Consider the following 14,723-nt stretch of genomic DNA (forward strand, 5'->3'; position numbering starts at 1 on the left):
CCAAGATAACGCGCTGTAATAAATCATCTGCAACGAACAACTCACCGAGAAATCTTTGGTATCTTCTTTTTAATCATTCGTAAAAAAGATGCTTACTCTGATGTTATTTAAAAGGTAAAGTACCGAAGTGAGTAGGAAAGTAATTGAATGCTGAGTATTTCGATCTCATGAATTGTGATTGATTGCCACTGATATAAAATTATATCATTTCGTAAAATAACAGAATGATGATAAAGTACGAAACAATATCAAAATGTAAGTGAACTTAAAATCCGTAAAGAAATTATCGTTCGACATAATAAGTAATTATTATGATATGCTACTGTGAAAAATGGAAGTCCACAATAACTACCTATAGTATTATTTCCTTTCAACTTCTCCTTACTTTACTGATTACAAACTCGATAAGAATTTCCAAAATGTTCCATAGACATTTGACTCGGCAATAAAACAATAAATTTTCATATATAAAAATATGGATAACGTGAATAATAATGCGAGTAACGATGTGAATAACGTTCACTAACAAAATTTTATTACTCCACCTCAACACCTTATCATCAAACTCAGCAAAACGCAAGAAATCAAAGATACCATTTTGTGATTTCAGAAAGTCTTAGAGAGTACTTCACCAAGTATGGGGACATCACAGAAGTCATGGTCATGAAAGATCCTACTACGCGACGATCAAGGTAAGCGAGATTCCGCTCAAGAAACACCTTAACGTTCCCTAAAAACAGAAACTATCCCTATTCTACCCCTTATTCTTCCTTTATCAGTTACAAAAATTTATCGACCAGGGACTTCTTCGTATCTTTGCGTCTTTATGCATGGCGATAGCGATCCAACGGATATCCTGCCTTTTAATAGCGATACGAGTATTCGCGATCGCTTATCTCGACGTAGTTTTATGGAACGTGGTACCCTTCGGATCCTGAGTTATGGGGGCGTTTGACGATCGACCATGGATTTCTAGACCCCTTATTAGAAGCACCCCGCAGTTCTGCGTTCGCGTGTTCACGTTTCCTTTCGACCGCAGACATGCAAGCCGAGTGCCGCGTTCTATTCTTGCGCATTATGCTAATCGCAACTCGGATTAAACAAGCGGCGAATATATAATATCGGTATTCGTTAAGAACGACTTGGGGCCATCAGATCGGTCATTAGCCGCGATAACGACGATCTTAGTAGCCAGAATGCTAGGCCCGTTGGTGTTTCTATGGATTTATAACATTATAAGATAATGATTGGTTGTGCCACTTCGGAGATGATTGAAAAGAGGCTGTCACGAAACTTGTTGATATACGAACAGCCTACAGCGATGATTAATTGAATGCGAAGATTTATATGCTAAGAAACAATGATGCCATGTTGCTTTTAGAAATATTTAATTCATTCAGTAAACAAAGTAACTAGAATAATTGTGTCGTTTTTATACCGATTTCGGAGAAGAAGGAAAGTATCTCAATTCGACATATATATTCTTTCTCTTTTCTCTTTTTCATATCTATGTTTGCCGATTGCTCTGAAACGGTTTGATCAATCGAAAAGGTCCTTTTTGCATCATGTACGGCATATCTGGTTGATCCTATTACAAAACTTTTTTGCATTTGCTTTCTTCATTAAACTATATTTTTTGCAAAAATCTTCCAGGTCCAGTCCACTGAACGCACTCGTTTGCAAAATTTCTCCGATTTGTTCATTGTTAGGTATTGTTATTGCAGAAAATTTGTTATTCACTTATTTCATTTAGCTGTGTTCAGTGATTGCTCTGCAATTATTGGATTGATATCGAGATAATTTCAAAGCAGCAGCTTGTCGCAGAAAACATCATTCTGCCGATTCGATTTTTGGCCATAAAGCACTTTCATTGCGAAATAATGTGTGACACAGTATTACGTTATAAAAATATCCTCCTCTATCATTATTTAAAATATAATATCGGTCGCGGAGCTCTCTTATTCCTTATTCGCATGCATGATTGTACAGTTCATGTAATTTTTTATTCATTAATAAGAATTAAGAATAGAAATAAATAATAAATAGATAGAATTAAATTACCGCTTTATTAATGACAATGAAGGGCATTTTACGTTGGCTCTAATATTAATCGCATCACTAAAAAATTTAAAATAAAAGATTTTTGCTGAGAAACTATTACTTATTTCGAAATAATTTCTACTTTAACTGTATTTTATTTAGGCACGTATGTAACAATTATTAAGGTTACTCACTTACTTCCTGAACAGCACATTAAATATATTGCAACCTTCTCGAAGTTGGCACAAAGTTAAAAATACAACAAGTGTATAGTATATATTCATTTCTAATTGTATAACATCAGTAATGGTAACGATCGTATCTTAAGTTAGTAACAAACTTGTTGTATATATAATTCCATTAACCAGTACACTGTTAATACACTGTGCGTCATTTGTACCTACGCGGGTACAAATGGCGTTTTTCAATGTGGTTACTGTCAAAACATGTTTTTGACGACTTTTGTGTCATAATATATTGCAATTTAATGAAATTAAACTGAGACATGAAGCTTGAATAATATAAATATAAATGTGTTAAAATTTTTTATTGTGCCGCTTAAGCATTGCCATACTAGAAACATTTTGAGACATTTTGCTCCCTCCTCTAAAACCTTGCTATATATTTAATGCGCTGTTTCATAAATAAACGAGTAATCTTGACTGTTGTTGAATATGCGCCTAAATAAAATACAAATAAAATAGAAAATATTTCATACTTTTCATCACATTTCGATACCGGCGATATCTTATTTCCAAAAGATCTTTTATCAACGTTATCAAATATTTGTCTCATTCCATAATTATAAGTGTGATTAAGTAAAATTAACTTCCTTTCTTTTCAATCATTTTTACTTTCTTATATAATTGTAATCGACTGAGAAAAGAACATTTATCGATGGATCTCAAATATCTTGTAGAAATTGACAATCGAATTTCGAGGCAGGCTGATAACCTATTTTCGGCACGGTCGGACCGTTTGTGATGTCTTACGATAGATACGGGAAAGGGATAACGGACACGAAATCCGCGTGCGCGCAGATGCGAGCGAAGCTATCTGGTGCAGCGGGCGGCGAGTTGGTAAGTGCGATGCATCTGCGGTAGATAGCGAAAGGAAATAATGGGCGCCTGGGATCGGTTGACGGTGCGCGCAGGTAAAGCTAGCTCTTTCGCGTTCGTTGTCACATTTATCTGGCTGATAAGTCTATTCTTGGCCAGCGCATCTGGCCCTACCATCTTCGAATACGTGGCGCGTGCTGGATGCCTATAAGAGTACGTGTCATTATTAATGCCATGCACCGCGTTGCCGAAATAGAGCTTGCACGCGTGCGTTGTCTGAACTATCAGTTTTAACATAGAATTCATTAATGATTGTACAGGAGGTTTTTTAACAATTAAGATTAAGAGATAAATTTAACTCTCAATATTATTAAGTCATGGATGATCACGATTGGTTTGGGTTAGATTGGCTTGATTTTGAGATATTTAATTTCTACTCGCGTTGAAGGCCAGCAATGATATATTCAACGAGTATAAAATATAAAATATATGTAGAGATAAAACTACTCTAACACTGAATAATTTGTTTCAAACTGCCGTGGATCACTTGCATTATTGCCAATTATATTGCTAACCATTTGAGGATTAAACGTTTCCGCAAAAATAGAAAATCGGTATAGCCAATTCATTTCTCACATAACTATGAAAGAATTACGAGTTTTCAGGAACAAGAATTTCAACTTTTGAATCTACGACGGAGGATCATGCCCGCCTCCAGAACCAAAACGTTATTATATAATTATTCCGTATTCTAATTTGAGAAGTGGCGAATAATTTGCAGTTCATATGCGTCACGGTGGTGACAAATGTCCGCTGCTCCTTTCGATGCCAGCATTTTGTCGCGAAATATTAAGCACGACTCGCGCGAGTACACCTGTCGAATAAAAACGTTCAAGCGAATTGAGCGGAAATTGTAAATCTGTACGGTTGTCAGCGAGTCGACAATATTTATGAATGGAAAAACACTGATGTATACACTGTTATAGTGGAAGTTGGGAAACACGATCAAGCTGGGAGAAGAGTTAATAGCGTGTTGTACAGACCAATATAAATTTATCGATGGTTTTAATAAGATTCCCTCGCTTCTTGCTAAAGATCCTCGAATATTCGCTCCGACGCAGGAAAACCAAAATAATCTCCGTCGTTTTCTCGGGGATATTGATGACGTCATTGCTATGTGTGAACTCGTCAAGAATTTCTGCCCTGTTTCTCGTATCGGGAACACCGGTAAATGCGGAAAGGCAAGGGTAACTGACAAGCTGAGGATTGGCACGTCTATAAATAATTGAGCCTTCCGAACGAATACATCTTCGCGTCTCCTTATACACTTGAAACTCTTACGTTTGGAAACTCGTTTACGCGCGATCGTCGAGAAGCTGGGACGTTAGCTCGTCGCCATGTTTACGAACGTCTGAAAATTTGGCGCGAACTGTTAAAGATATGAAACGTCAAATAATTTCGAATTTTTAATTTACATTTGAATACTTAAAATTTGAAATTTAAATTGAAAATTATTTTAAGCCTGAAATCCGTTTCATCGACACTTTGCGTCTAATATATTGGGAGATTTCAATGCTTGCAAGTGATCGTTAATCCTCCAAACTCTAATTTCATTTTGTTTCCTTTCTGCGAACTTTGGCCGGAATCAGAATGGTTTTTTGCCGTTTATCACCATTGCATTAACGTATTCATTACGTAGTTTTGCGTGACTCGGCGCAAGGAACGACGGATGTCTTGAGTTTATTCGATTTTACCACACCAGCATTCCTGTACTAGCCGTTCTTACATTTCGTTCATATTTCAACGTTTATTATTTTGCAATATTGATAATTAAATAATTTACTTTACTGTAGATTATTCGAATACATATTAAATATTAAACACGTCTCCACTGATAGTAAATCATTTTCAACAGAACAAAGATTTGACGAAACCAGTCGCTCGCTCGCTCATTCTTTGAACTCCTACCAAGATAGTTGCTTTCTGTTAATTCAGACTCCTGTGCAATTTGCACAGTTTCCCTCTAATTGTATCTTAACAGCTGATGCAAATTGTCCGAAGTTTTGGTTAAGTTTCCAAGTGAAATTGTTGCGTCGTGACTCGGTAACCTTGCGAGCGTTGTGACTCGAGCTCGTCTAGACGTTTTGCGTTGCATACCGAACAAAAACAGGCATTTTCACCTGCAAACGAAATCGAGCAACAATTACAGAAGCGAGTCTGACAGACAGAAAATCCACGCGCCGGTTACGAACGTTAAATGCCGGCATCAGAGTAATTACCGGTTTTTAAGTGGAGGAAACGAGGGGACGACAACGACCACGACGTCGACGAGGGTTGAAAGAAGGGGTGAGAAATCGACTGGGAGGGTGTGTCGAGGTGGCACAGGTGGCTCTGCACCGAAGGGGAAGCGGTCGAATTTCAAGTGCAAAGTGCTTTCCGAAAGTGGATTCCAGCAATTTCGGGAAATCTTCCTTGTCATCGTGCTGCAATTGACAGTGTCGCGTATTGAAAGTATTTAGAGATACAAAATTTTGTGGCTTAGTATATGATCGTTTTTTATTTTGATTATTCTTGAAAACCAAAGACTTTTCAGTGTTTTACCTGAATAACAGTGTTTAACCCTCTGAATTATCGTCAAAGTTGAGAACACAACGTTATCCTTCACTCATTCGTCAACGTTACTCATCAAGGTGGAATCTTTGGAATGCTGGGATCAGAATTCATGCTCTCTTTACTGTGAGTTACGTAGAATTAAGGTCAGTCTATTCTCGTTAAATTACAAATGTATGTCTGAAATTTATTATCGCTTACCATGTACACGTCAACTATACCAACCCTTTTTTATACTCTCGATAGCTTCCCTCTTGAAGAACTCACCTACTCGCTTATTCGCGCTATTATAGAATTCATTTTGTTCGTTTGGACGTTAAAACGATACATAGATACTCTAAATGTTGCACATTCCAGAGTGACACCGTTGCCTTGATAATTCATTACATTCGTCATGGTGTAATTATAGTAATGCGTTCCACAAAGTGGTACGCTTTCACGATTTACGTTACTTCTGTGTAAATAGGAGATAGCCGGTTTTCCTTTTGATGTATCCTCGAATGGCTCGTGATCAAAGCACGGTATAAACATGCAAGCGAGTGGAATGTTCGACATGCCGAAACCATCGTGTCGCGATTCGCTTCGCGTAGTCGGGGAATTAAGTCCTGGACACTTTGACATATTGCTTGACACTGAAACAACAGAATAAAGAGAACAAGGCGTCAACTATCACACCCGGTGGGGTTGTTCGCGACGATTTGATGACGCACTCTCCGCGACATCGTGTTAGCGTGGAAATTGTGTCACATCCGGTTCTTCTTTCATACCGATTAAACTGTCTTCGTGTCTCTGCAAATTACATAATGACGGAGGACGTGGCGTGTTCGTGCAAATCAACATCTCCAGTTGCGATTCGAGACGATCTTCTTCGAATTTCTGTCTGTCCGTTGTTAATTAGCCGTTGATATATTGGTCTTGATTCTAAGCTATGGGACAAGTGTTTGATGTTAACGTTTACTGGTATGAAATTGGAATCATCATCATTGAAATGTGATTTTCTCAATGTTTCTCTTTCATTTTTGAGGGTGTTTTATTTATCCCACGTTAAAGCAAAGAAAAATTAAATAATTAGTGATCGTGCGTAACGAGAATACGATAGAACGTAGTATATTATTTATAGTAACATACGTACTGCGTTATTTATAAAGGAAACGTATATAGTACATCATTTATAACATAATGTTGTTTATAATAAAAATATCACGTTATTTATAATTAGATTGTGGATGTTTATGTATTTATGAGAAATATAAGGATATATAAATGCACTGAATGCATCAAATAGGCAAAAATATATGTATAAAACGTTCAAAGTATAGTATTCGTTATAATATTTGGTTGGTAAAACAAATCTCTACTTACACTTAGCTATTCCTTTAGCTGTATTCATAGGAATATCAACTTTTTATTTATAATAAAAGAAGCTATCATTCTTCACATTTTAGAGACACATGACACCAATGAATTTAGCGTTTTAGTTTTAGGGTTTTAGTTTTAGCCAAATTCAGTTAGCAAGAGGTTATCGGAGACGATGCATTGATAGAAGTAGATAAGACACTGATAACGGTTGTCGAAATTACAATATTCACGATCGATCACGGTGATCATTAGCTTCCTTAGAAACTCGGAATCGTCCGAGACATCAGGCAGCATTGAATTATTCCCTCTAGTAACGTTTATCTCGATGTTCTATTGCCTTTTACCGTATCTGAAATTCATTAACTCTAGGCTACTACACTGCTAATTGGCGCGTTTCTATAACGGTGTGTTGTTAAAGGGATTGTACTGCGATAATCGCAGTTAAATTGTCGCGCGACTCTTTAAATTATCCTGTCTCGTTTGCTCTAACGTCGGTTACTCTCTACTCCCTTGCTCTTCTCCGTTTAATTAATTGGCCAGAAACTTTCTGCCGTCCGACTCAACTCTCTCTCTAATTATTCATTCCTTTTCGTTCCCGTGAGAACGAGCAAGAGAACGAGAAAGGGAGAAAATACGAAGAAAGAAGAAGGAAGAGTAAATGAGAGCAGAGAAAAGCGGATAGAGGGCACGGTGCAGCCGGACAACAAAACGAAACACGGGACAACTTACTTGCGCCGAGTTATAAAACAGAAGCAACAGCCGGGCCTATTCACACCAGCTTATTATGCAGAAATAAAGCCCATAGAATCGAATTGCAGACCCCCTTTCCTTTCGCGTTCGTTCTATTATCCTCCTCGAAGTTCGCCGGGATAACCCCTCCGAGTCCAATGACAATTAGGAATTCCAGTCATTGGTCTTTCTAAAAGACCTTTATTCGCAAACGTGTTTTAAGCTTGTTGAACGTTGAATCATAGTGGTGTTTTGTCATTTTTTAAATCGCTCTTGTGATCGAGTTTGACGTTGTCTTGCGAGAGAAGAAACGTGTTTTTATAAAGATTAACACGTTAAGGAACAAGCAGTGAAATCATAAGTGAAAACTATAGGTATTTTGCAGGAACACATTACACAGATCAAAAACAGGAAAATTTCTATATCTAAATAAAAAAGTAGTTAATAATAATGTTATAAATTCTTATTTCTTCAAACTTCATAAAATTAAAGGATCTAGGCAAAAGGAGAAGTATTGTATAAAATACATTGAATAAATCTTTGGAATTTCTTCTTATAACTACAATATTAAAAAATAGAGTTTAATTATGTAAATTAACTGAAAAAGAGAAAATCGTTAATAGATATAATGAAAAGTTAGTATAAATCTAGGATTGATGAAAATTATATGAAATTAAATCACAATTTAATTAACAATTGAATTAACAATACAGAAATTAGAATTCCTGTTCATTCAAAAATATCTCAAAGAAGTCCTGATATACCATTCTCATATATCAAGGAAGGAGTTCAAAATCAATCCAACATCAACCAGACTCACTCCCCTATTCATTTTGAAACACCATCCACGATGTTAAACGTGTTGCCTCCGAACAAGCCTTAAACGAGCGCAGGAACGTATTCTGGGAAATGGTCCAATTACTTTCGGACAAGCGTGTTCCCGTCTGTAGCACGTTACGCATTATCAACCAGGACGTGTCCTCGATAGATTTAAATTTCTTTTCCGCAGATCTGGGAAATTTCTCTGGCAGGTGGAAGCCGCTTAAATGGCAGCTGGAGAGAGACAGGTTGAATGAGGACGACAGGCGAGGACGAGATAGAGAAACGTCGTCTAGGGCTCGGGAACAAGGGTGGTTGAATCCCTCAGCGCCACGTCGTAGCTCATATCTGCCGCAAAGGGACGTGGATCCTGTATGCAGGGGGTGAACCATGGGGTTACTCTGCGGGTTGTAAATTAATGGTTAGCCCGTTGCACGGGGTTGCCTCGTCCTAAGGGTTCTGCTTGATCTATGGGTGGCGTGTGTGCTAGGTCAAACGGGTCTTGCCCAGTGGATACGAGGGCCTCGCGAAAACGGTCATCTCCCTCTTTCCTTGATCGGCCGAAAATCGATACCCTCCTATCCACACTGTCCTCTTCCTGTCCTCGCGTATTCCGTTGCAGACGCATCTCCTTCCTAGTGGTCCATTTCACGTGTTATCTATTCCGCCATCGATATTCGAGAGTGCAAAGTGTTTGCTTCCAGATCGAGGTTGCCGCGTCTTTGAGATGCAAAAGCCAGGGACACGGATCACTTTTGCAATTTAGACGAATACGGCTGGTAGTCGCGATGGAACTCGAACCGATCGACGCTCGATACCTTGCAATTCGATAACGGTTAAATGGTTAGCTTCGGACTCTTAGTTTCGTATGTAAAATAACGTAAAAACGAGAGACGAAAGTATTTGACATTATCCATTTTCGAACCCTGGCGATCGCCAAAATCTTCATCCATCTCGTTGCTTAATGATCTTGGTATTGTGTGGTTCAGGAATTACTAACTCGCGATTATACGACTTTTACGATCGCTTCGGGTCTCCTGGATAGTCCACACGATCTCGGTAGCCCGCTATCGAACAGTAAATGGGATCTGGAAGAAGTCAACTTCGATGCCAGAACAGTACTTTCGAAGTACCTGCAAGCGACCGTTATTCCGCCCGTTAAATGAATCGAAATCCTCATTTCTGGTGGTTTTGTCCCCCAAACCCCTCGGCGAATGAGACGGCTGTAAGATACGAAGAGTAGAGCGTGAAGAGGGGCTGAAACGAAGCGTTCTCCTATCGACAGTCTCATTTCCTGCTTTGAACTTATCAAGACAAATACACGCTCAACACGCTCCGCCGTTCTTCCAGCTGGTCTCTCGCGATCGGAAAATATCTCTAATGAACAAACTATCCGATTTGAGCTCCCCTGCCAAACTGTGTTGCTTGCCACGCTGCTGGCACGCTACTCTCCTCCCATCAGCTTCGAGAAGGTTGGAAGTCTTCGATAACCAATCTCAATTTCACCGTGGTGTATTCGTTACGTGGTTGCTACCTTCCATTTTGGTCTTCCTCTTTCCCGTTTTCTCTCATTTTTTTTTTTTTGCTCCTGTCTGTCCGTTGTCTATATACTAGCCGCCTTATCAGAGACCAGTTGGAAATTACGTCTTCTTCGTGATCGTTGTGGCCTAAAAACGTCGTCCAAGGTTTTTCAAGCGACGAATATAGACATAACAGTGGTAATTTTCTTTTCTACAACTTTTTGTAACAGATCGACGAAACACGCGTATTTTGTTGCGTAAGTTTCTGGATAACGAGGCGATCTCAAAAATGAGATCGTATGAAATTATTCTTTGAGAGAGCATTGTTGCACCCAGCCAATCCCACTTGTCAAATGTGAATTATATTGGGACAAAAGAGAGCTGAATAGGGGAACTATTCGGTACCCGAATTAAAAGGATTCGAAGGGAGAATTTTCAGGGAAATAAAGGGACTCGTCCCTGAAAATTGTTGAATAGAATTTTAAATTCGAATAAATTTTGCGAAAGAGGTAGGAAAACGATTTACCTTACTTATACCAATTTTGAAACGTAGAATACAGCGAAAAAAGTGCTGGAATAAGGATTAAGATTAAGGATTAAAATAAGAAAATAAATATAACGTACTCAACCTAGAACTTTTCCAAAAAAATCGGTCTTTTTTATCGGAACGTTGATTGGAAATCACGAGTCATGATTTCCCCAGGACCTTCGGCAAGCAGGGTTAATCGTGAAGTTGAGGGGATGCGCCGAGTATCCGTCAGCAAGAAAGCAATTTTAAAATTGGCTAATGGCCGATAGTTTCTCCGATTACTTCAATCACAGTCTCGTTCGTCTTACTTGTAGAAAATCCCATTACTTGGCCTCCTCGACTTTGCTAGCAACGAATACAGACTCGCTCGAAAGAATTGAGCTTAATTCGCGTGACCGTTCATTTTATCGCGAGTGAATTTGCCTCGTGAAACTTGAGCGAAATTTTCATCGAATGTCAAACGATACCAGTTAAGGGAAGCGGAAAAGAAAATTGCTAGTACGTCACGGACCCGTAGAAGGGGTTGGAGGAAGAAGCAAGCAAAGACTATAGAGGCGTCTGCCCGCCAGGCAATCTGTTAATTCGATCGTAAATCGTCGTTAGCGGAAAATTTAGTTGGAACTTACCAACGATAATTACATAGGTTTTGCAGCGGCGGTGCTTGAAAACGAGACGAGATGGAACGGGAGGGAGAACGAGTCAGGAAGAACGAGAAGGAAACAAAACGGTGGCAGTAATAGCGGCAGCTGAAGTAAAATTTATTGGGCGATAAGCGGCTTGCAACTTTCTTCCCTTACGATCGTCATTCTTTATCAGGCCACTCGTGGTCGACACCAACGTATCGAGCCTGGGATACTAGGCTTTATGAATCGCGATTATTAAGATCCTTGCTACATCATAGATCTTCCTTCCCTATTCTGTATCCTTTCCCGCGGTAGCCGATCACCGATAAAAACGTTGCCACGTGCCACTTCCGCTCCTCTATCTTCATACAGCTGGCACCGAGACGAAAGCTCTTGCCGATAGTTCGGATTGCCTTCGTTGTTTCCGCCAGCGGATAGCATCTTTCTTAGTTCCTCGTGGAATCTACTTGGTACGAAATAAGGAAGTACGACAGAAGTTGGAAAAGTTGTTCTTCTTATTGTCATATCAGTAAGTTTTAATGCAGAAAATTAGAAAACTTTTTGAAATCGAATTGTTCCATTGATAAAATATTTGAATTTACGATGTTGTTCCATAATATAAGATTTTCAGAAGACAAAGTGATTTTTATCAATTTCTCAATTTTATTACATAGATTAGATTAATACACAATTATTAAAAAAAAAACAAATTACTTACTTTAGAAATTCGTTTATTGCAAGAAGATAATGTAAATAATAGCAAATTCCAAGATAAATTTAAAAAATGGTATTTGCAATGTCATATCTTTTTCATCCTTTTAAATTTATGAAGTTGATCAATGTGGCTACTGAAAGTATGCAATTTCTTATATTGCAATATATTATCTTACAGATCAGGAATAAACTATAACAAAAGGATATTTTAAAGACTTTAACGCAACGGAGGAAAATTTTAAATCCACAGTAACTTTGTAACAAGTGTATTATTTTAAATAGTATATCTCTCATTTTCTTAATATCTCAGATATCTTCTTATTTTCGTGTTTTCCGCAATGAAAACGAGGTCGAAGGGAGCTGGTTATAAGGTTTTCCGGCCGATAGGAGCGCGCGCGATCGAAACTAGCGCACGAGCGATGGATGAGAAAGGTGTTGAGTAATTTATCAGGGTGTGTGAAAGGCATGGATTGCGATGGTACGGGTTTCTCGTCCGTAAACGCGCGGATCAGCGTAGCGTGAAGTCTTATCTGGTCAGCGGGAGTCCCAAGGGTGGTCATATCCCCATTGCACGGGGTACGATAATCTTCTTAGATAACCTGTGACAGCAATGGAACGTCATAAATTTGGTATCTGTTATTCGCGTGCGTAACAACGGGGACAACTGATTCCTTAACGCGATACGTTTACGTAATGAATTGTTCGTTTAAGCAGTATGATCCGTATGTTGACAGACAATCTTATTGCAAAGTAATTCGCTGTCTCTGCGTATAAGCGGTTCACTGAGATATGACGTTTCCATTTGCGTAACCATTTGTTTTCAATATTTCTTACATTTGTCCTCGTTTCTTTGAAAAAATTAATCATGGTTCTTAAATTGCTTAGCGTAAAATTCGTTTAGATTTTATTAAACAGGTCGTAGATTAGATATGAATTTTCTTGAAACCATACAGCTACATAGTGAATAGCTAGTTGAAACTGTTAATTTCTTACAGCTTCAACTTGTTAAAGCAGTTATTTAACGACCACGTCTTCGAGTATCAGCTTATCAATCCGACAGTTCAATTATTCTTGCTTTAAACGAAGAATACTAAGGACGGTTAAAAACTTCACTCGAAAGTACCTCGTTGGAAAATATAGAAAAATATGGAAAAATATGGAATTTCTCTTCGTTAACCATCCATAGGACATATCAAATACACATGGTACCTCGTCATTTCGTTGATACGACTATTAATCATCGTTCGGAACGCGTGATTGTAGTGATTCCCGGGATGCATGTTATACGTGACGAGGAAAAAGCTTCGCAAAGGAGTATCATTCGGCAGAGGAGCGAAAATGATGGAAGATCAGTATGGTACGCCTCGAGGTTTTTCTCCGGTCGATTCTTTCAGCCTGCTGGGCACCTCCTTCTCCCGTTTCGTTGGACGGTGTTCCGTGTTTCGTGGCAGGAACACGCGATTCCCGCGTTAACTCCCGCAGGGCGCAGCGGGTGTCCTCGCGCGGACCTCGCATTATCCCACCTCCACCTTCCGAATCACCCTCCAAGTCCCGCAACCCCCGTTCTCCACCCATGAACGTACACACAACACACGTGACGGCCGTTTTCCTGCTATCTCGACCTCGGTCGGACCCGGTGTACGTATACGAGCTTCCATCCACCCTCATTTATTCTTCGACGAGGCTCCGTGTTGCAGATGTACCAGCGTTTAATAACGCATGCACGCATCGACCGTTAAATTTAGCCCTACGGAAATTAAGAGTTTACCTCGGTTAATCGCCGGCCAGGCAACCTGCGAGCACGCGATTCCAGTGTGAATTCTTCCGTTACACTCGACGACTCGACGCGCACCGAGGTGTTCGTGGATTTGAATAACACGCGGTGAAATTATGTTTGCCAGTGATTTTAATATTTATGTGCCCTATGAAGATATTTTGGCGAGTATGTCTTCTTTTCTTTAACTATGAAGTAGATATTACGTATAATTGGAAATCGTTTACTTTTTCAAATTTTTGCTTTGTGGAATCACTTTTTCCTTTTGAAATAGATAAAACAATTGGAAGAAATTAATGTTGGCAGTTTTGTTCGATTTTATAAAGTTTTATATTCCTATAATTTAATACTAGAGAAACGAGTTTATAGCGCATAGGAGATCGGTTGGAAAAATAATTGCAACACTTATTGTTAGCTGTGGTCGGAAGTCAGACTAATTAAACCGAATTTAAGTGCAGTTACTAGTGAGGCAATTCCATTGGTTATTTTCAAGCGAAAATCTGGAACGACGCCGACCGACCTCGATACCCGTCATCTCGCTAAGGCGGAAAATGCCGCAAATCCAATTATAAATTAAGGATCTCACGAATAGAAGCGCGATAAAAGACTCTTCGAGTATCCGTGGATATTCCATTTGAATAGCCCAACTTTGTTCTCTTTTCTTTCCTAACAGAATTTCTCAGAGCAAAAAGAAGAGAAGCGAACGAATTTCTCTATGTATACTAGCAAGAAACGTTACATCGTTTTGACATGATTATACAAAAGAATAATTCTTTTCGATACAGTAACTAACTAGTTTTCTTTTTTGAAACATCATTTTATCATATTGTTTTTATAAATTGTTCGCGAACCGTTGTGATAAAATGCATAAATGATTCTTCCTGATCCCACGCTATGAAATATCACATATTTTATACGATGATTGATAGTATCTTATCGTGTCTTAAA

General features: G+C 38.8%; 1 protein-coding gene across 4 annotated transcripts in view; it reads left to right on the forward strand.

Moving 5' to 3' along the window:
- Positions 1-610: 610 nt before the first annotated feature.
- LOC117231852 (RNA-binding protein Musashi homolog Rbp6) overlaps positions 611-14,723 on the forward strand; it is a 430,672-nt gene continuing 416,559 nt past the window's right edge. For all 4 annotated transcript variants that reach the window (XM_033490701.1, XM_033490700.1, XM_033490702.1 and 1 more), the window contains exon 1: positions 611-692. In XM_033490701.1, the coding sequence (XP_033346592.1) occupies positions 658-692 (35 nt within the window). In that variant the 5' untranslated portion in view covers positions 611-657. The remainder of the gene's footprint in view (positions 693-14,723) is intronic.

This window comes from Bombus vosnesenskii, unplaced genomic scaffold (assembly GCF_011952255.1).
Source record: "Bombus vosnesenskii isolate JDL3184/JDL3185 unplaced genomic scaffold, Bvos_JDL3184-5_v1.1 scf7180000013274, whole genome shotgun sequence".
In the NCBI taxonomy this organism is placed as follows: Eukaryota; Metazoa; Arthropoda; class Insecta; order Hymenoptera; family Apidae; genus Bombus; species Bombus vosnesenskii.